Source organism: Neltuma alba, unplaced genomic scaffold (assembly GCF_004799145.2).
Source record: "Neltuma alba isolate B1F8T4 unplaced genomic scaffold, ASM479914v2 tig00011920_pilon, whole genome shotgun sequence".
In the NCBI taxonomy this organism is placed as follows: Eukaryota; Viridiplantae; Streptophyta; class Magnoliopsida; order Fabales; family Fabaceae; genus Neltuma; species Neltuma alba.
The window spans coordinates 101,080-121,124 of NW_021636512.1; the positions used below are offsets into that span (position 1 = coordinate 101,080).

Consider the following 20,045-nt stretch of genomic DNA (forward strand, 5'->3'; position numbering starts at 1 on the left):
ACAGATCAGGCTCAAATTGATTGGACCTAGAAAAAATTCAAGTTCCACGTATGGCCTGATCTGATTTTTAAAAAAATTAAATTTCAACAGTTCAAACATTTTAAAATAAGAAATAATAAAATTCGGACAATTTAAATATAGTTTAACAAATAATGTACTGTTTTTGCCTAAAAAATAATAAATTTACTTAGACGTGAAAGCGCATTTGTTGGAATGGATTTAATCTTAGAGTTCCCGGCCTGAGAGAAATTAATTTCAAGTTTAGAGTAACATGAGGATTCTCTGAGTTACAAAAAAAAGAACTTAGATAACTTTTTATTATTGTTATTTTTTTTGGGTGATTATTACCTCCAGTCTATAAGAGTGACTTAATTAATTTAAATTGAGTAAAAAAGTTTGTTAAGTTAGTTATTTACAATAAATATAAGTTGATTTTTCTAAAGTATCGTTTTTAATCATGACCACCCTTGGATGCAAACTATCGATATGTGTAATCAATAAGGATACTTTAGAGAAAAAATTATAAACTTAGGAGGACAAAATTGATTAAAGTTTTATATTTAGGGTCAAATTCAATCTCTAATTAGTTTTTATATTAATGATGAGAAATAACCAACAAGGATTAGGTTTAACAGAAGAAGTTAGTCTCTCATAACGTGACGCACTAATGTTTAAATCCTGATTGAGAGAAGTGTCCATATTTAATGACTAATAATATTTCGAATAGAATTATTTACAGTAAAGAAAGATGCTTGTGTTTTTTAAAAAGAAAAGATGACAGGTAGCATTCCAAAAGGAAGAAGATTCTTGGGTTAATACAAACTTTGGTTCTTCAAATTTGCCTTCATTTTGGTTTTAGTCTCTCAAATTTTAAATCATAGGTTTTGGTTCTTGAAGTTTCTTTTCATTTAAAACATTGGTCTTTATAACCCATTAAAAACTTAGACTATTTTACCTCCAAAGGGAGCAAAACCTACAGTTTGAAATTTGAGGGACTAAAATCAAAATGAAAACAAATGTGAGGGACTAAGTATTATATTAACCCCAAGATTCTTTTACTAATTTCCACAGATAATAAAGCTTAGCTAATGGGAATAATATCTTGTTCTATATCCTGGGAAAATCTCTCAGTTGTGTGAATGGAATAAAGGGGACGAAAGGAGATAAAGAATACCTAGTTCAGATAAGGAAGCAAGGAACCATGGGTTAAGGTTTTGGGTAAGGCTAGGATTACTAAAATATTGTGGACAAAAGAAAGACAAAATTACTAAAATACCCAAAATACTCATATTATGCCACGCATTAGTGGGAATTTAGCCATGATTTAGTTATCAAGTCAGGGTATTGATTTTACGCCGTTGACAAATTAATTTAAGGGTATTATGAATTTTTTATTTTATTTTGGGGGATCTATCTTACTCAACCTCTACTTTTTGGTACATAGCTAAACTGCAATTAGATTCCATTTTCATCCTCAAGTAATTGTTAATGCATTAGCGTTACTCCACTTGTTTTAAATATATAAGTCCTTCTAGAAGGAACTTTTTATTCCATTTTAAATGTAATTTTCAAAATTTAATACAATATTTACTGAGATACCTTTCGAGGAAAAATAATGTTCCTAAGTTATTTATTTGAGTAATGTGTCTCAAGTGTTAGAATCGCTGCAACGTTGCCTTGAGACCAATGAACATTGACGTTAGCCATTAACTTCAAATTCATTTCAGATTAAGGACCATTTTCGCCAGAAGAGTGTTTGCTATCCTAAAGTTCAATAATGTGAAACAATTGTCACTCATTTTTTGTGCAAAACACAATGCACTATTGCAACACGTTTAGGATGTCACATGACCTGCCAATTAGGTAGGTGTCCGTCAAAAAGTTTATTAGTTTGTACCAATGATTAATTGATGATACTGTCACACATTGTATCTGTCTATGATGTCATAAACATATATTACCTCCACTTTTTAATATAAGAATTAATTTGATATTTAATTTAGTTTTAAATATAAGATATAACTTCTCTTTATCTCTCGTATTTATTTATTTTTTCTAAAGTAATTCTTATAATAGTTGCACATATAAAATGTTTCATCAAATGGTGGTTGTAGTTAACACATAATTATTAAGCGTATTCTAAGAAAGACAACACTTATTTCTTATAAATAATTAAGTTAACAAACAAACTTAATTTGCTTAAATTAGTCAACTAGCTCTTATATTAATGACCGAATTTAATAGGTATTTGTTTATAGAAAACTTAGTTCTATTACTAGTAAGGATAGACACATATATCTCGTGATAATACAGATTAACAAATTGTTTTTCCCCCTCTTTCCTCCTGTTTTTAACCAAAACAGATGCAGTTTGTGTTTTAATACTGTATGTTGGGAGCCTCTATTGCTGGTCAAAAAAAGACACAGAGCTTTTATTGGACTAGTGAGTGTTTGGTTAATAAGTCAAGATAAACGTATATAACTTATGATAACATTACTAATTAATCGATCATTAGTTTGGATTAATAAACTTTCTTTTTAGTTATGAATTCCTAATTAGTAAAACTTGTAAAAAATTATGGGTACCGATTGCTGCAGATGATTAAATTTTATTGTGTTAATTACTCTTTCATAAATAATTTTAATTATATAAAACGATAATAACATTTTAACTAATAAAACTTTAAATCCATACCTAATTTTTCAAAATACTAGTTGTCGTTGCTGAATTTTTTCCTCAAAATGAAGTATTAATTAATCTTAAAATCAAGTCTTTCTCACAATTGATTTTACAATGTACAAGATAAATATGTGAGAGGAATTTTTCTCAACTTGTGTAAAAATATTCTTTTATATAATTATAAGGGGTTACCAAACATTTTAAATCTGACTCATTCAAGATTTTTGGTTCTAATTGGAATCCATAAAATTCTAGTTATAAGCTCTAATTGAAATCTATATAAAATTTTAGTTTTCTTTTCCCAATTATAATTTTCTCAAGATTAAAAAAGGATAAGAACAAATGCATAATGTGACAATATTAAAAATGAAAAAAAAGAGAGAAAAAGATGGGAAAAATGATACTTAATATTAAAATATCCATTTGATCACTTGAATAATGAAAATTCTCTTTTAAATACACATGACTGAATTAGGATTTTAAAGTTTGTTAAAAAGACTCATTGGTCAACCAGTCATCAGTACCGGCCGCCGCTACAAGAGTTAATGTGGGTCGCCAGTTGTTGGGTGATTGGCCAATGACAGATGGAGTTCTGGCGGCTAGCTATTATTTTTTTGAAATTTTTTTAAAATTTGGTAACATAACTAACAAGTTCTTTAAAACTATTAACAAGTTCAGTAGAGCAGTTAATAACAGGCTTTTCAAAAAATTTAAGAAGAGATATTCTTACAAATAATAAAGAAGATTCTTTTACTAATTTCCACAGATAATAAAGCTTAGCTAATGTGAATAATATCTTGTTCTGTATCCTCGGAAAATCTCTCAGTTGTGTTAATGGAATAAAGGGGACGAAAGGAGACAAAGAATACCTAGTTCAGATAAGGAAGCAAGGAGCCATGGGTTAAGGTTTTGGGTAAGGCTAGGATTACTAAAATATTGTGGACAACAGAAAGAAAAAATACTAAAATACCCAAAATACTCATATTATGCCACGCATTAGTGGGAATTTAGCTATGATTTAGTTATCAAGTGAGGGTGTTGATTTTACGCCGAGGACAAATTAATTTAAGGGTATTATGAATTTTTTATTTTTTATTTTTTGGGGGATCTATCTTACTCAGCCTCTACTTTTTGGTACATAGCTAAATTGCGATTAGATTCCATTTTCATCCTTAAGTAATTGTTAATGCATTCGCATTACTCCATTTCTTTTGAATATATAAGTCCTTCTAGAAGAAACTTTTTATTTCATTTTAGGGTTAATTAATCCGCAAGTCCTTATAGTTTTAACAAATTTTGAATTAGGTCCCTATAGTTTTTTTTCTTTTTATTAGGTTCTTATACTTTTACCTTTTTTTAATTAGGTCCTTGTATTTATTTTTCTTTTAATTAAGTCCTTATAATTTCACTAAATTTTTAATCAGGTCCATGTAGTTTTAATTTTTATTTATTAATTAAATATAAGCTTAATTAAATAGATTAATACTGAAATATAAAATATTAATAATTAAATTAAATTAATAATTATGTAATAAAAAAGTAATAGAATTAATTAATTCAGGAAATTTTTTTAGAACAATTAATTTTTTTGCTGAAAAAATTAAAATCATTATAATAATTCAATATCTTTAGGATATTATTGTTTATAAACTAATATTAAATAATATATACTATTTTATGTTTATATAATAGTACTATTAGAATTTATAAAATAAAGAATAAAAAATTCAGGGACTTAATTAAAAATAAGGTGAACTTATAAGGACTTGATAAAAAGAAAAATAAATACAAGGACCTAATTAAAAACAGGTGAAAGTATAAGGACCTGATAAAAAGAAAAAAAATTATAAGGACCTGATTCAAAATTAGTTGAAACTATAAGGAACTGTGGATTAATTATCCCTTCATTTTAAATGTAATTTTCAAAATTTAATACTCCTCTGATCCTTAATATAAGATCTAATTATTGAGTTGATTTTAGTTCTAAATATAAGATATATTTTCTATATTTATCATTTTTTCCTAAATTACCTCTATAGATACTCTCTTAACCATAATCAAGTAGAAGAGGGAGAGAAGATATTAAGGAAGATGATTATGGTGTTTTAGGAAAAACATGTTTTTTTCATAACTAATTTACCTAACTTTCTTAATCTAATCAAATTAGTTAAATAGGTCTTATATTAAAGATGAGAAGAGTACAATATTTACTGAGATATTCTTCGAGAAAAAATGATTTTCCTAAATTATTTATTTGAGTAATGCGTCTCAAGTGTTAGAATCGTGCTACGTTTGCCTTAAGACTAATGAACATTGACGTTAGCCTTTAACTTCAAATTGATTTTAGATTAAAGACCATTTTCGTCTGAACAGTGTTTGCTATCCTAAAGTTCAATAATGTGAAACAATTGTCGCTCATTTTTTGTGGAAACATATGGCACTATCGCAGTACGTTTGGAATGTCACATGACCTGTCAATTAGGCATATTAATCCATAAAAAAAAATTTATTAGTTTGTACTAATGATTGATTGTGCGGTCACACATTGTATCTGTCTATGATGTCATAAAGATAACCTCATATTTTTAATATAAAAATTAATTAGATATTTAATTTAGGAAAAATAACAGATAAAGAAGATAGAATATATGATATTTCAATTTAGGAAGCTAAGGAAATTTAATGACAGAGAAGGAAGTCCTTTTTAAATTGAGATTTTGAAATTCAATCAAGTGAAAAAAGTCCTCTTTATCTTTTTTGTTTTTTTTAAAAAGCTCAGCCCTCGCCGCTAGCTGGTAGCCGGTAAGGGACCATCGCTGTGGTGGTTGCCGGTGGAGTTTTTTTAGTCATTTTTTTTTTTACATAAGAGAATATTGCAAGATAGTAGTAGGGATGGGATTTGATCACATTACCCTTTGGCCATTTGGGCCAACAAAACAAAAGGTGACCATTGGGTCATCAAAAACTTAATAACTTTATAATGCAAACAAAAATATAAGTTGACTCTTTGACTGTGACACCAGTTTATGACAATAATTTATCTGGGAATGACAAGTCTTAATTGAAAAATAACAAGCGTAAATTTGATATTAACAAATCAACTTTTCCTCATACATGACAAGAAATAGTATGTATATTAATTAAAAATGACAATAATTTATTTGAAAATAATACGTCTTTACTGGAAAATGACAAGTCTAAACTTGAGATTAACGATGTGTTTTTTCCTGATACATAACAAGAAATAGTATGTACATTAATTAAAAATAACAATAATTTATTTGAAAATGACATATCTTTAATGAAAAATGACAAGTTTAAATTTGATATTAACAAAATAACTTTTCCTGATACATAACAAGAAATAGCATATATATTAATTAAAAATGATAATAATTTATTTGAAAATAATATGTCTAAACTTGAGATTAACAATATGTCTTTTCCTAATACATAATATGAAATAACATGTACATTAATTAAAAATGATAATAATTTATTTGGGAATGACATGCCTTGATTAATAAACATGTTGTTTCATGTTATGTATAAGGAAAAGACACATTGTTAATCTCAAGTTTAAACTTGTCGTTTTCTAGTAAAGACGTGTAATTTTCAAATAAATTATTATCATTTTTAATTAATGTACATGCTACTTCTTGTTATGTATAAGAAAAAGTTACTTTGTTAATATTAAATTTAGACTTATTATTTCTCAATTAAGACTTGTTATCTCTAGATAAATTGTTGTCAGGGACTGAAATCACTGTAAAAGAGTCAACTTATTTTTTTTTTTGTTATAAGGTTAACAAGTTTTTATTGGCCCAATGCTCATCTTCCCTTTTGTTGGTTCAAATGGCCAAGAGGTAGTAGAATCAAATCCCACCTCTACTACTTTCTTGCAATATTCTCCCATGGTGAAAAAAAAAATTGTGACAAAAAAAACTCTATCGGTGGCCGGCACCGGCGCCTGGCAGCGGCGGCTGCCTGCTGGGGGCTAATCGTTGGCCTTGGCCGGCTATCGGCGAGGGCTGAGCTTTTTTTTTTTAAAAAAAAAAAGACAAAGGGCATTTTTGTTATTTCACTGAATTTTAAAATCCCAATTTAGGAAGGACTTCCCTCTCTGTCATTAGATTTTCTTAGCTTCCCAAATTGAAATATCATACATTCCACCTTCTTTATCTGTCATTTTCCCTTTAATTTAATCATAAATATAAAATTTTAATTTATTTTATTTATTTAAAAGTAATCTTTATAGTAGTTTTATATATATTAAAATTTTTATATTATAGAAAAATAATATCTATTTATTACAAAATAACTAATTTAATAAACTTAATATACTTAAATTAGTTAACTTAATCTACTTAAATTAGTTCACTAGCTCTTATATTAAAAATTAAAAGTAGCAAGTAATTGTCTAGTTAGTTGTATTACTGGCAAGGATAGACATATATATCTCGTGATAATATAGGTTAACAAGTTGTTTTTTTTTAAAGAGAATTATAATGAGGTTTCAAGCAAAAACAATAATTATTAAGGGTATTTTGTTTTTGTTCTTTATTTTCTTATTCTTAAAACAATTTTATAAAATTGTTTTTAAGAACAAGTTTGGAAAACAAAAAACAAAAAATTTTGTTTGGAAAATAATTTTTAAAAAATCACATTTGGAAAAAAAATAAAAAATTATATTTTGACAAGTTGTAGTTATCACCGGTAATAATAGATAATATGTAGTAGAGGAGAACAGAAGAAGATTTCTCTAGTTTTTCAAAACAAAAAAAATAAAAAATACAAAACAAAAATAAAAAAACATGTAAAAGTTGTTTTAGTTTTTCAGTTTTTAAAAATATATTATTGTTTTTTGGTTTTTTGAAACAATCAACTAAAAACAAATTGCCAAACAAGTTTTTTTGTTTTTCTGTTTTAAAAAATAAAAAAAAATTTTCAAAACAAGAAACCAAATAAGCCCTAAAAGTCTCAATAACAATTTAAAGAACTTGTAATGACAAGTTTTAGAGTAAAAAATAATAATTTATAAAACTTATTTTTAATTTTTTTGAGACCTTATTATAATTCTTTTTGTTTTTCTTCCTCTTGTTTTTAACTAAAAGATGTGCATTGTGTTTTAATATTATAGGTTGAGAGCTTTTATTGGACTAGTGAGTGTTTAGTTAATAAGTCAAGATAAACATATATAACTTATGATAACATTATTAATTAATCGATCATTAGTTTGGATTAATAAACTTTCTTTTTAGTTATGGATTCCTAATTAGTAAAACTTGTAAAAAATTAGGGGTACCAATTGCTGCAGATGATTAAATTTTATTGTGTTAATTACTCTTTCATAAATAATTTTAATTATATAAAACGATAATAACATTTTTACTAATAAAACTTTAAATCCATATCTAATTTTTCAAAATACTAGTTGTCGTTGCTGAATTTTTTTCCTCAAAATGAAGTATTAATTAATCTTAAAATAAAGCCTTTCTCATAATTAATTTTACGATATACAAAATAAACATGTGAGAGGAGTTTTGTTTCGATTTGTGTGAAAATAATCTTTTATATAATTATAAATTCTCTTTTAAATACACATGAGCGAATTGAGATTTTAAACTTTGTTGAAAAGACTCACTAGTCAGTCAGTCATTGATACCGGCTGCCACCACAGGAGTTCAGGTGGGCCACCGGTTGTTGGGTGACTAGCTGATGATAGATTGCTAGAGTTTTGGGGGCTAGTGACTTTTTTTTTTGAATTTTTTTTAAATTTGATAACATAATTAACAAGTTCTTTGATACTATGTTTGGATGGAAAGAAAATGAGGGAGGAAGGAAAACTATGAAGGAAAATGGGGGGAGAAGTGATTTTTTTCCCTGTTTAGATGAGGAAAGAAAAGTGGGAGAAAAGAAAAATTGGAAAGAAAATAAGATGGTCCCACAGTCCATTTTCCTCCCAATTTTTCTCTCCATATATGGAGAAAAAATGAGAAGAAAACTTATTTTTTCTCTCTACCCTTACATATGTTTTTTCAGCAAATAATACCTATTAATTTTTTTATTTTTAAATTTATTTATTATTATCAAGTTTTTCTTCTGTGTTTACTTGATTGCAAAATAAAATAACTAAAATTAGAAAAATCCTTCTAAAATGAACTGAAGGAAAAAACAAGTAGAGTTGTTGTTTTGGTTTTTTTAGCATTGCATTACATAAAATGTTATTTTTTTTACAAAATTATTTTATATTAAAATATAATAACATGATAATATATCTTTATCAAATAATTTGATTTTAAATTATATGATTATGTTAATGTAAATATGGTTTTTCATTATGATATTTAATTTGATTTTAATCAAAATATATTTTGATATAACAGAAAGGGTATTTTAGTCATTCATATATTTACTCATTTTTTCTTTCTATTTTCTCTTGTCCATCCAAATATCAGAGGTGATAATATTTTCTCTCCAATTTTCTCTTCTCTCTATTCTCTCTCATCTTATTTTCTTTCCTCTCAACTTTTCTTTCTATCCAAACAGAAAATAAAACTATTAACAATTTCAGTACAACAGTTAATAATAAATTTTTCAAAAAATTTAAAAAGAAATATTTTTACAACTTTAATAAAATAATTAACAAGTCATGTAATTATATTAAACATATCTTGTTACAGTAATAAATAAGATATAATTTTTTTTAACAAATATGAGTTTTCTTTTCTCAATTGTAATTGTAATGTAATTTTTTCTGAGATTAAAGGATGAGAATAAATGCATGATGTGACAATATTAAAAATGAAAAATATCCCAACAAAACCAAAGAGAAAACCAAAAGGGTACTATCCAAATGTCACAGGCCGATACTGAGGATGCTGGTGTTGTCAAGCCACCCGTCATGTTACTGTTATCTCAGTCCTCAACGGCCATACGAATTCCTCTGATGGTTCATTATAAATAGCTAGAGCCTCACGCACCCAAAATGGCTACCATTGTAGCTTCCTTTGCGGCTTCATTCCTTGTTTCTTCCTCTACTCTTTCTTCTTCTTCGTTGTTTCTCTCCGTGAGGCTAAGTTCTTCTTCTTGGTCCCGCCTTCGTTTCCCTATTCTGCCCCTGCGCTATCCATCAAGGAGACTCATGGCTCAGACTTTAGTTTGTGCCAGTCTTGGTCTAACTCAGCCGGCAAACATCGAAAACCCCAAGGTTACTTATAATCTCTTCGCTTTGTTATTGTTAATGGGTTATTTTGTGGTTATCTTTCTGCCCTTGTTTTGTGTTGGCATTGATCTGGCGCATTCGCCTGGTTTGCATGAGTGGTTCTGATCTTACTGTATTTGGGGTTTCAGTGTCACACTCACTATTTCAGTCAGTCCAGTTTAATGGAAGTCCCGTTGACTGGATATCTGATTTGTTTTGTTCAATCTGCTAACTTTTGTTTCACATTGTCCAATACGAGAAGTCATTGACTTGAGAGTTTTTACTTTCTGGTTAGCATTTAAATTTGAGTCTTTTTATATGTTTGAAGGTTATAGAGAGATACCATCGCGTTGAGTGGCCATCTTTCTTCATTAGAAATGAAATCAGCGAGATATGTTCTTGTTTCTTTCGTGATTTAATATGTAATTCTGAAGTTTGTTTTTTTCTTTCTGTTTGTGTAATTCCCTGGCAGATCTCTTTCACGGCGAAGGAGATTGATGTGACGGAATGGAAAGGAGACATACTTGCAGTAGGTGTCACGGAGAAAGACATGGTAAAAGATGAGAACGCAAAGTTCGAGAACCGGATTTTGAAGTCGCTTGACTCCAAGTTGAGTGGTTTATTGGCTGAAGCTTCTTCCGAGGAGGATTTTTCCGGAAAAGTTGGCCAATCAACAGTTCTTAGGATACCAGGACTTGGATTCAAGAGGGTTGGCTTGATTGGGCTTGGACAATCAGCTTCAACTACAGCTGCATTTAGCAGTTTTGGTGAGGATGTTGCAACAGCTGCAAAGACTGCCCAGGCAAGTGATGTTGCCATTGTTCTCGCTTCATCCGAGGGACTTTCTACAGAATTAAAGCTTAAAACTGCTTCTGCAATAGCATCTGGTATTTGTTTAATGATTTTGTATATGTAGAATCATAATTGTCTGGTTACCGATGCATGTTTGAGCTGAGATGTATAATTTAAATTTGACATGTGTGCTTGAACTTTGCTAGGGACTGCACTGGGAATACATGAAGATAACAGGTACAAGTCAGAATCAAAGAAAACAGCTCTTAGATCAGTTGACATTCTTGGTCTTGGAACAGGACCTGAATTGCAAAAGAAACTTAAGTATGCTGAAGATGTTTCTTCTGGAATAATTTTTGGAAGGGAGCTTGTGAACTCCCCAGCTAATGTGGTCACGCCAGGTTTGTTTGACTCTTGTGTTTGTAAAAGATATATTGCTCCCATGCTGATGTCACTGGACAGGCTGCTAGCCTATTTTTAATTTCATTTCCTTTATATGTTAAAGTCTGATTTGTATCTCTATATGCTCATATGCTTGTCTAATATGTTCATGAACTGTTTAACTCAGGGGTATTGGCAGAAGAGGCCACAAAGATTGCTTCTGCATATAGTGATGTTCTAACAGCTAAGATATTGGATGCTGAGCAATGTAAGGAATTGAACATGGGATCTTTTCTCGGAGTTGCTGCAGCCTCAGCAAATCCTCCTCATTTTATCCATCTTTGCTATAAACCTCCTAGCGGACCCGTCAATGGCAAGTTGGCTTTAGTTGGAAAGGGTTTGACATTTGACAGGTAATTTGATTTTTTATAGACAATGCATCTTTCTACTTCAGCCACATTTTAGAATGAGTGATGATTCCAAACTGATGTTTTCTAAGGTGGTATTTCTTTTATGTAACTGGTGATGATATTATTACTTCTATCATTGGTTGAAGTGATAATACTTAACACTGCTCCCCCCAGGGGCGGGGGAAGTCAACACTAACTTGCCATGAGTTACCAAGTAGATTGCTTTTTTGTCTTTTTGCCATATACAAATTGCCTTTGTAGTTCAGATTTATATTTTATTTTTGTCTGCAATGACTGCTTCAAGACTTATTGTTGGTAATTTATTTTTACTCACTATAAAAGACTTTTTGTGTTATTTTTCAAATTAATCTATCTGTATGTTACCAGTGGTGGCTACAACATCAAGACAGGACCTGGCTGTTTAATTGAACTCATGAAATTTGACATGGGTGGTTCAGCTGCAGTTTTAGGTGCAGCAAAAGCTCTTGGTCAAATCAAACCTCCTGGAGTGGAGGTGAGACGTTGATTATTTGTCATGAGTCGACTTTGTCCCTTGCATAGAATAACATGCTAATCGATTGATTAGGATGTAATTTACCTTCTGTCTTTCAACGTTAAGCCTTTGCTTGGTAGGTGCATGGGATGTGGCAAATTACGAGTTCAACTTTTCAGGAACAAAGAAAAATTATATCTAATGTTAAATTTTGAAAATTATCGATCTAATTGGATTTCTGCATACGGCATTATGTTGAAAGTTATAAGTCCTGCGTTTCAGGTTCATTTTATTGTTGCTGCTTGTGAGAATATGATAAGTGGAACAGGAATGCGACCTGGAGACATTGTCACAGCTTCAAATGGAAAGACTATAGAGGTGAATAGGCTGATTTTTTTTAATATATATACATATACTATTTCAATCTATTGAACATGGCACATAGCAATATGTGGGTCTTGATTAGTTAGCAATGTTCATTTCTTCTTTTCAGACTAGCTTGCTTGCTGGCGGAGAATTAGTATATCCTATTCTGTACATATCTTGTTTTTTAGAAGAGTCCAAAATGCGTCTTCATTGAGTTGGAATTATTGGCTAGAATTGGAAGAGAGATGCATCAATTTATTTTCCTTTTTTTTTCCTTTCAACTTTTGGAATTATTTCAAGCACATCAGCACTGCATGGTATTGCTAATAATATCTGAACGTAATGCATAGTTAAAAAGTTTACTTGTGGTTTGCTATCGGAAAACATTGAATTCAAGTATTGGCCTTTTGGGAGCTAAAAATATCACGTATTACTTGGCTTATATAACTTATTATTAGCATCTGAAGTTGCATTTGGCTTTGGGTTAAACCTCTTGCAGGTTAACAACACAGACGCTGAGGGTAGGCTTACTCTTGCAGATGCTCTGGTATATGCTTGTAACCAAGGAGTTGAAAAGGTATGTACATAGTTTATATCGCTGTACGCCCACATATTTCTAATATGCACATAATTCATAACAGATTTGATTTCCTGTTTGTTGCCATTTATATCGCATGGTTGAAATTTGCCTTCTAATAGATACTGCAGGAACCTTTCTGATTATTGGTTTTTCTTAAATAGGATGGTTTGATGAATACGTGCGATTGTCAGTCTTAGAAAGGAATTTGACTCGAGACGTGTACACACTGTTTTGGAAAATATTTGCTAATTTGGGGAATATTTGCTTATTTTTGACAATATGGTGCCCCTATGAAGATTTTTTCCCGAATTTCATTTGGATTAGAATAATACTCAAACTTGTTAGTTATATAGTTTGTTATCAAAACCTTGGTTACATGTTTATTGACTATGCTACAGATAGTTGACCTGGCAACCTTAACTGGAGCCTGCATTGTTGCTCTTGGACCCTCAATTGCAGGTGAATATTAACTTGCTTGCATTACATTATGCTTGAGCTTGGTGTGGGAGATGTTTTTAGGTTTACTGGGAAAGCGTGAGCTGGGCCATGTTTGTTACTCGATGCTAGGGATAGAAAGGGGAAGGGAATGAAAAATGGCTGGAAGATACCCTTCATGCCCTTATTTTTTTAAAAATAAATATGCTATAAAAAATAGGCTGTTTAAATAATATGATAACAAGGGCATGGCATATATTGCACAAAAATTTAAGTTCCCATTTTCTCTCGCCCTCTCCTTGGATGCTGTCATACCAAACGTGGCCCTAATGTAGAGAGAGGTAGGATGTGAAAGAGAACAACTGTTACAGAGGCCACATTTTGGTGGCATTTTCCCTTCTTGCACTTGGCATACTTACTAGTAGCTTAACTCTTACATTGATTCATCTTATTATTAATTGATTACTAATGCGAAACATTGATTTGTAGGTGTGTTCACTCCTAGTGATGACATGGCAAAAGAACTACTGGATGCTGCAGAGGCAGGCGGAGAAAAACTATGGAGGATGCCAATGGAGGAAAGTTATTGGGAAACAATGAAATCAGGAGTGGCTGATATGGTAAATACTGGTGGTAGACCAGGCGGGGCTATTACTGCTGCTCTATTTTTGAAACAGGTATTTGTTGTAATTATTCAAGTCATTTTACTTCTCTTATTCTCCCCAACTTTTTGAGCCCATGCTCCCAAGGATTCATAACAAGTTCTATATGGTATACTTTCATCTTTATTTTGGCATTCAAGATGTCTATGATTCAGTAGTATTATTGGTGTTCAAGGGAGTTAAGAGGCATGGGATGCCACTATTTTGGTGGCATCTCCCGCTGTCATTGAACATGGAAATCTTTTTGATAAAAAAATATGGAAATATCGTGTATTTCAATTTTCAATTTTTTTAACATAAAAGGAATTTAAATATATGGAAACATCATGATTTAATACTACTTTCGGTCATTAATATAAGAGCTAGTTTGTCTTTTATTTTGGTCATAAATATAAGACACTAATCTATTTTGTTTCTTATATTTATCCACTTTTTTCCAAGATAGTCCTTATAATAATGGTAGTTTTAGCTAATCACTTGATTAGTAAAGGTATTCTAGAGAAAATAACACTTATTTATTACAAATAACTAACTTAACAAACTTTCTTTATCTACTCAAATTAATCAACTGGCTTTTATAGTAAGAACTGGAGGTAGTATTAAATTCTTTTATGAGATCTTGAATCGCCATTCTCGCTCAACTGTTTTTCTTTTTTGGATGGGTCTTTATTGTTTGTTTGTGTTGTATCTCAAATCAATGCAATGTCCGAGCTTCTTAACCTATAGCATTGTGCTTAAGATATCAGTGTCCTTAGAGCTTCTCAGACCATGAACTTGGTCAGTTTGAGCCAGGTATACTTTGCCATTGCCACTTCCTGATTGTAGAGTGTTGTAAATGCGTGTTTGGATTTGAAACATTTCGCTTGAGGTTTAGTATTTTGTCATTTTCTTCTATTATTTTTTGTTGTTTTCTTGGTTAATTTAACTTTTGGGGCCTCAAGTTTGGCCAAAACAATTAATGACTTGCACAATTTAAAACATTTGCTTGTATATTTTTGCAATAAAACTTACCATGATTGGATAGACTTCTAGTTTGATGTAAGCGATCAAATATACAAGCTGAGCCAGAGGAATTGGTGCTTTGGCAAGCTGTGCTTCTTTCTTGTTTCATTTTCTTGCTTGTTCTATTAATAGTTCTGCGGGTACGTGTAGTGTGGTCCTTTGTAATAATGTTCTATGCATTTAATAGAGAGAACATACCGTTGATGTTCCCCTTCAGATCTTTTCACATGTATACAATGCATTGCCTTTCTAAATGCAAAGATCCAGATCCTTGTTACACATGTAAATATAGGATTTCTGAGAAAACTTTCTGGTTTTGCAGTTTGTTGACGAGAAGGTTGAGTGGTTACACATTGACTTGGCTGGTCCAGTGTGGAATGAGAAGAAGAAATCTGCAACGGGGTTTGGCGTTGCTACTTTGGTGGAATGGGTTATGAAACACTCCTCTTAGAGGCAAACTATATGAAAGTATTGTGTTGGAAAGAAAGTTACATAAGTTGGAAATGCATACTCTGAGGTGTCTGGTTCAATGGGGATTGATTGGTTGGTTCTATGAATAAAATGATCTTTGAGAGGACAAAAAGAAACAAGTGGCGGACCGAGGCTTGGTTTTTCAAGGTTGTTTTGATGTCATTTAAACTTGCCATCTTTATTGTATAAAAAACTTGCGATCTTTAGTTCTGAAAGTAATTTGCCTCTCTTTGATGTTAATTGTTGATATTTTTGTCAAGGTTTTAAAAATGGGACTGGCTCTTGAACCAGACCAGGGACTGATTCAAAAGTCAATGGTTATCAATTATATTTTCAGCATGTTTCTATATTAGATGCTAAGAAAAACCTGCGTTAACTCTCTAATGACATATTTTTCTTCGGTTTTAAATGTAAGAGTCATTTTATAATGTATTTTATACTATAAAATGGAAGTATATTATAAAATGGGTTTTACATTTGAGACCGGAGAAATAACAGTTTTCTAACTTTATTTCTGTTTAATATATATGTATTTTCCTCAAAAAAAAAAAAAACTGTTTACACTGGAATAAAATGAATGACAAAATAATACCCTTGTGTTAGAAATTTAATGAGATCACTAATTGAGGAAAACTTTCTTTCTCTGCTTGATAAATAGATTGTAGGAGTAATTTATTTATTATTTATAATTACACATCAAAATTATGGTAACTACAAAATCAGGTGTTAATATCTCATATTCTGATTACAATTCCAACCAAAGAAAGGCATGGAGAACATAACCCTCCCAGCGTCATTCATTGTGAATCCAGTGATGATAAACACGCCATGCCCACAAAATCTCAGCAACTCCATCCAACTTCAACCCATCATAGTGCATCACATTTACATGCTTGAAAATATCCAAAGTATGACTTACATATGCATGATTACATACATAAGCATGTTTAACAAGTTTCAAACTATGCCAAAATTCTAGTTAACAAGTCACATATTTAATTGAATAAGTGAGGATATTCCCGCTTTGTCTTCACCTCGTTCTTTCAAATTGCGTTACCTAGAGCTGTAGCCCCCTACCCAATATGCCAAATTTGCTAAAATCTATTTACATAATTAGGTAGGCTAACTAAAAATATGATTCTACCAAGAAAATATTTTTTTTAACCCCATTATCTATTATTTGATGTTATCAAATATTTGAGCATTATTATTTCAAATAAGAGTTCTAATATATCTTTCCTTTTGCAATTTTAATCAAGGGGTTTGTTTAGTGAAAGCCAATGAAGACAGCAACGTGACATGACCTTGACCGTTAAAACCGTTAACTCAGCCGAGATTCAATAATCGGACGGCGAAGAAAGCATCAAATTAGTCAGGCAAATGTCTCGCAAATCCCCACACTTGTGTACATGAGGCCATTTCTGGTCCAAAATGCTTTTCTGTCATGAAACAATCCACAGGGAGTCGGAAATTTCTCTAACGATCACAATTCACAAGTGTGCTGGGTCAGAGAAAGACGAACACACACACACACACACACACACACACACACACACAGCGTACAGATTCAGAAAAAGAGAATTAGAGAAAGTGAAGAAGTTCAGAATTTAACTTCGAAGCAATGGCGAGAGGGCCTCTCGCTCGTCATCTATGGATCTCTGTGTGTATTATTATGCTCCTTGTCCATCAGGTCAATTGTTTTTACCTCCCTGGTGTTGCACCTCAAGATTTCCAGAAGGTAATTCCACTTTATTCTGGTTCTTGCGAATCTGTCAATATCAGTTTCACGTCAATTTGCAATGCATGCTTGTAATTATTATTTTTCTTTGGGAGTGAGGGTAATACTTTACGTTTTTCAATTAGAAAAAAAATGCTTGTTAGCTTAAATGCAAGTTCAACACACTTCTAACAGTGGCATCAAAAAGATGAGTACGTACAAATATTTGTCTAATAAACAGCTTTTTTTTAATCATAATATTAGCTTTGGTTATTTTTCATTGGTGGCAGGGAGACCTGCTAACGGTGAAAGTGAACAAGTTGACTTCCACAAAAACACAGCTTCCTTATTCCTACTATTCGCTGCCTTATTGTCGCCCAGATCACATTGTTGACAGTGCAGAGAATCTCGGAGAAGTTCTTCGGGGTGATCGCATTGAAAACTCACCCTATGCGGTAGAGTTAACCTGTGTGGAATGCTTCCGTGATTCTTCCTTTGGTTCAATTACTTTAATTTATTGAACAATTTGAATTTCCCAGTTTAAAATGAGAGAGCCACAGATGTGCAGTGTTGTTTGTCGTCTAACTCTTAATGCAAAAACAGCCAAAAAGTTCAAGGAAAAGATAGATGATGAATATCGTGTGAATATGTGAGTCATTAGTGACTTTAAACTTTACACTGCTCTGAGCCTGCTATATATATATTTGTGACCATTTTTTGTATTCGTTTCCTTCATTGTTGCAGGATTCTGGATAATCTTCCTTTAGTTGTTCCTCTACGAAGGCCTGGTCAGGATGAATCATCCAAAGGGTATCTGCATGGATTTCTTGTTGGCCTTAAAGGACAGTATGCTGGGGTAAGTACCAGCTCAACGACCTCTTGTTTTCATTGGATTGAATCTGTTTTGACTTCTCTTGAGTATGCACAACTGTAAACAGATGAAGGAGGAAAAATATTTCATCCACAACCACTTATCGTTTGTAGTCAAATATCATAGAGATCCGTTGACTGAATTGTCAAGGATTGTAGGCTTTGAGGTTAAACCTTTCAGGTTGTATTACAATTCTTCTTCACCTGATTGTATATCAGTCTAATGAATGGCTGGTTTTACTTATAATATTATCTGTGAATACAGTGTAAAGCATCAGTATGAAGGTGAATGGAATGAGAATATCCGCTTAACTACTTGTGATCCGCATGCAAAAAAGGCAGTCACCAATTCTGAAACTCCTCAAGAGGTTGAAGACAAGAAGGAAATTATTCTAACGTATGATGTTGAATTCCAGGTTACTTACCATAACTTACAGTTAACTCAATTGCTTACTTGCCAGTGTCACTGAGAATTCTGTCTTTATTTGATGTTGGTTTCATTTAACTATCTGGAAAGCTTTCATCTTGCAGGAGAGTGATATAAAGTGGGCATCTCGCTGGGATACCTATCTCCTAATGGCCGATGATCAGATTCACTGGTTTTCCATTATTAATTCTTTGCTGATTGTTATTTTCTTGTCGGGCATGGTGGCTATGATAATGTTGCGGACACTTTACCGCGATATCTCTACCTATAACCAATTAGAGATACAAGATGAAGCTCAAGAAGAGACAGGATGGAAGCTTGTCCACGGGGATGTTTTCAGGCCTCCATCTTACTCTGACATACTGTGTGTATATGTTGGAACAGGTGTTCAGTGTTTTGGTATGGTTCTTGTCACTATGATTTTCGCTGCCCTTGGATTTCTCTCGCCATCAAATAGAGGAGGCTTGATGACGGCCATGCTCTTGCTCTGGGTCTCCATGGGATCATTCGCCGGATACTCATCAGCGCGTTTCTATAAGTTGTTCAAGGGAACAGATTGGAAAAAGATAAGTCTGAAAACAGCCTTCATGTTCCCTGCTATAATCTTCGTAATATTCTTTGTGCTAAATGCTCTTATTTGGGGAGAAAAGTCTTCTGGGGCTGTCCCTTTTGGAACAATGTCTGCTCTGGTCTTTTTATGGTTTGGCATCTCAGTTCCACTTGTCTTCATTGGTGGTTATATGGGTTTTAGAAAGCCAGTTTCTGAGGATCCAGTAAAGACAAACAAGATTCCTAGGCAGATCCCAGCTCAGACCTGGTACATGAACCCTGTGTTGTCTATTCTTGTAGGAGGCATACTCCCATTTGGTGCTGTCTTCATAGAGCTATTCTTCATTCTCACATCAATTTGGTCACATCAATTTTACTATATATTTGGTTTCCTCTTCATTGTGTTCCTCATACTACTGGTCAGCTGTGCTGAGATAACAGTAGTTCTCTGCTACTTCCAGTTGTGTAGTGAGGACTATCACTGGTGGTGGAGGTCTTATCTGACTTCAGGTTCATCAGCTCTTTACCTTTTCCTTTATGCTGCTTTTTACTTCTTCACAAAGCTTGAGATCACAAAACCCGTTTCTGGGCTTCTGTACTTTGCATATATGCTGATTCTTTCATATGCTTTCTTTGTCTTGACCGGTACAATTGGGTTCTATGCATGTTACTATTTCATAAAGCTCATCTATTCATCAGTCAAAGTTGACTAGTTCTCGCCATGCGAAGGCAATGGCGGGATGGTCAAATCACCTTTTGAAGAGTTAATGTCTTGTTTGTTTGGAATGGAGAGCTGTGGCTCTCCATTGGTTCCAATCTTAAGCTTTGACGGAAATTCTTGTTAGTCTCTTCGGTATAGTATATTCTGCATTTACGATAAGTATCTCTGTTTTGTTAGTGTTTATTTTTTATTTATTTTTTTGGGCTCAAATTCGGTGGTTTGGGAATTCTGTAGGTTCAATGTAACATCTAAGCTACAAACATTGCAAAGATGTGCTTACATGTAA

At 32.0% G+C, this 20,045-nt stretch overlaps 2 protein-coding genes across 2 annotated transcripts; both read left to right on the forward strand.

Annotated features, from left to right (window-relative positions):
* Nucleotides 1-9,569: 9,569 nt before the first annotated feature.
* Nucleotides 9,570-15,797, forward strand: LOC114719542 (leucine aminopeptidase 1). The gene is made up of 10 exons (XM_028905055.1): nt 9,570-9,889; nt 10,356-10,770; nt 10,882-11,076; nt 11,244-11,469; nt 11,854-11,980; nt 12,242-12,337; nt 12,825-12,902; nt 13,304-13,364; nt 13,830-14,017; nt 15,327-15,797. Exons 1-10 carry the CDS (start codon nt 9,668-9,670, stop codon nt 15,453-15,455), a joined length of 1,737 nt encoding a protein of 578 aa, XP_028760888.1. The 5' UTR covers nt 9,570-9,667; the 3' UTR covers nt 15,456-15,797.
* A 1,299-nt stretch (nt 15,798-17,096) lies between these two features.
* LOC114719514 (transmembrane 9 superfamily member 10-like) lies at nt 17,097-19,898 on the forward strand. The gene is made up of 7 exons (XM_028905020.1): nt 17,097-17,213; nt 17,483-17,647; nt 17,732-17,841; nt 17,937-18,048; nt 18,131-18,243; nt 18,328-18,478; nt 18,594-19,898. Exons 1-7 carry the CDS (start codon nt 17,097-17,099, stop codon nt 19,749-19,751), a joined length of 1,926 nt encoding a protein of 641 aa, XP_028760853.1. The 3' UTR covers nt 19,752-19,898.
* The last annotated feature ends 147 nt before the right edge of the window (nt 19,899-20,045 follow it).

Coding starts and splice junctions, on each gene's coding strand:
- LOC114719542 (XM_028905055.1), top strand. CDS start 9,668: ATGGCTACCATTGTAGCTTCCTTTGCGGCTTCATTCCTTGTTTCTTCC. Junction 11,077..11,243: donor AGCTAATGTGGTCACGCCAG/GTTTGTTTGACT, acceptor TGTTTAACTCAG/GGGTATTGGCAGAAGAGGCC. Junction 14,018..15,326: donor CTGCTCTATTTTTGAAACAG/GTATTTGTTGTA, acceptor CTGGTTTTGCAG/TTTGTTGACGAGAAGGTTGA.
- LOC114719514 (XM_028905020.1), top strand. CDS start 17,097: ATGGCGAGAGGGCCTCTCGCTCGTCATCTATGGATCTCTGTGTGTATT. Junction 17,214..17,482: donor CACCTCAAGATTTCCAGAAG/GTAATTCCACTT, acceptor CATTGGTGGCAG/GGAGACCTGCTAACGGTGAA. Junction 18,049..18,130: donor TTAAAGGACAGTATGCTGGG/GTAAGTACCAGC, acceptor AACTGTAAACAG/ATGAAGGAGGAAAAATATTT.